This window comes from Eimeria mitis, genomic scaffold, assembly GCF_000499745.2.
Source record: "Eimeria mitis Houghton genomic scaffold, Emh_scaff158, whole genome shotgun sequence".
Classification (NCBI taxonomy): Eukaryota; Apicomplexa; class Conoidasida; order Eucoccidiorida; family Eimeriidae; genus Eimeria; species Eimeria mitis.
Window position 1 is genome coordinate 11,880 of NW_013569845.1, and position 1,317 is coordinate 13,196.

Sequence of the window (1,317 nt, forward strand, 5' to 3'; positions counted from 1 at the left end):
TATCGGCTTCGGGTGTCTCGGCAGCTCCTGCTCCGGTATCTTCTCCTTCGAACTCAACTTGTTCTGCTTCCGTTGCTCCTGCACCGCCACCACCGCCGCCGGTGAAAGCTGCAACTCCTCCTCCTACAGCGGCGAGCAGCAGAACACCACCAACACCTCCTGCCACTGCAGCTGTTGGGAAGCCGCCACCTTCTTCCTTCTCTTCTTCCTCCTCAGCCTCGGGCTTGTGGGGGCCCTCTGGACCCTCGTTGCTGGGTGGGGCCTCTGGGTGTTCAGGTGCAACCTCAGGGGCTCCTGGTGCGGGCTCTACTACAGCTTCCCCTTCTTCTACTACTTCGCCTGGCTTCTCTTGACCCTCCTCCTCTTCAGGTTTCTGCTCTGGCTCTGTTTCACTCTCCTCGGGAAGCTCCTCTTCTGGGGGGGTTACTGGGGTCTCCGCTTCGCCTGACTCCTCTCCCTCTCCTCCTGCACCACCGGTCTCTCCCTCTCCTTCACCAGTGGTCTCTCCGCCTGCACCACCGGTCTCTCCCTCTCNTGCACCACCGGTCTCTCCCTCTCCTTCACCAGTGGTCTCTCCGCCTGCACCACCGGTCTCTCCCTCTCCTCCTTCACCACCGCTTACACCTGATTCTTCACCTCCCTCTTCTTTTCCGGTTTCTCCTTCTCCTGCTTCACCGGCTCCTGTCTCAGGCTCAGGTGGTGTGGGGGGTCTGAGTTCTGTATTGAAACAGCTCTCTATCTCGGAGCACTGGCACACATCGCTTGGTGTGCAGTCGATGCGCTGGCGAGAACGCACGCCGTCTTCTGGGCTACCGCACTCACTCCACTCGCCGAAGGGCGGGCATTCCTCACCTATAAAAACACAAAAAAAAAGAAAAACAAATAGCAACCATCAGCTCTCTTTCTTTCTCCCCTGATCATTGAAAGCTTCATGATGTACCACAACGACCCAAATAAATAATTATTAAACAAATACAAACAACACAACAATACAAATGCATGTAGAGAAGTCAAAGAAGAAGTGAAAAAAACTTCGTATAAAGATAAAGACGTACTGCCGCAGGTGGTGACCTCGACGATGTCGGGGCAACCCTCAAGGTTTCTGTGCTGCAGTCCTTCAGCATCGCATTCAGACCATGCGGTGAATTCGCCGCCTGCATGCATGCAGAGACAAACGAAAAGAAAAGGATATATATATTACAAGTAAAACACATCAAGTACATCACCAAGTACGAAGCTCTATGCTGCATTCAGGTGTATGCTGAGCTTCCTTTGTACATGTTGTGCATGTGTACGTGTGTGTGTTATATTATATTT

General features: G+C 53.0%; 1 protein-coding gene across 1 annotated transcript in view; it reads right to left on the reverse strand.

Moving 5' to 3' along the window:
* Positions 1–1,317, reverse strand: part of EMH_0001110 (microneme protein, putative) — a gene marked incomplete at both ends in the record, with an annotated part of 10,173 nt that overhangs the window by 293 nt on the left and 8,563 nt on the right. The window contains 3 exon segments of the mRNA XM_013495450.1: positions 1–532; positions 536–852; positions 1,056–1,154. Coding sequence (XP_013350904.1) covers positions 1–532; positions 536–852; positions 1,056–1,154 — 948 coding nt within the window.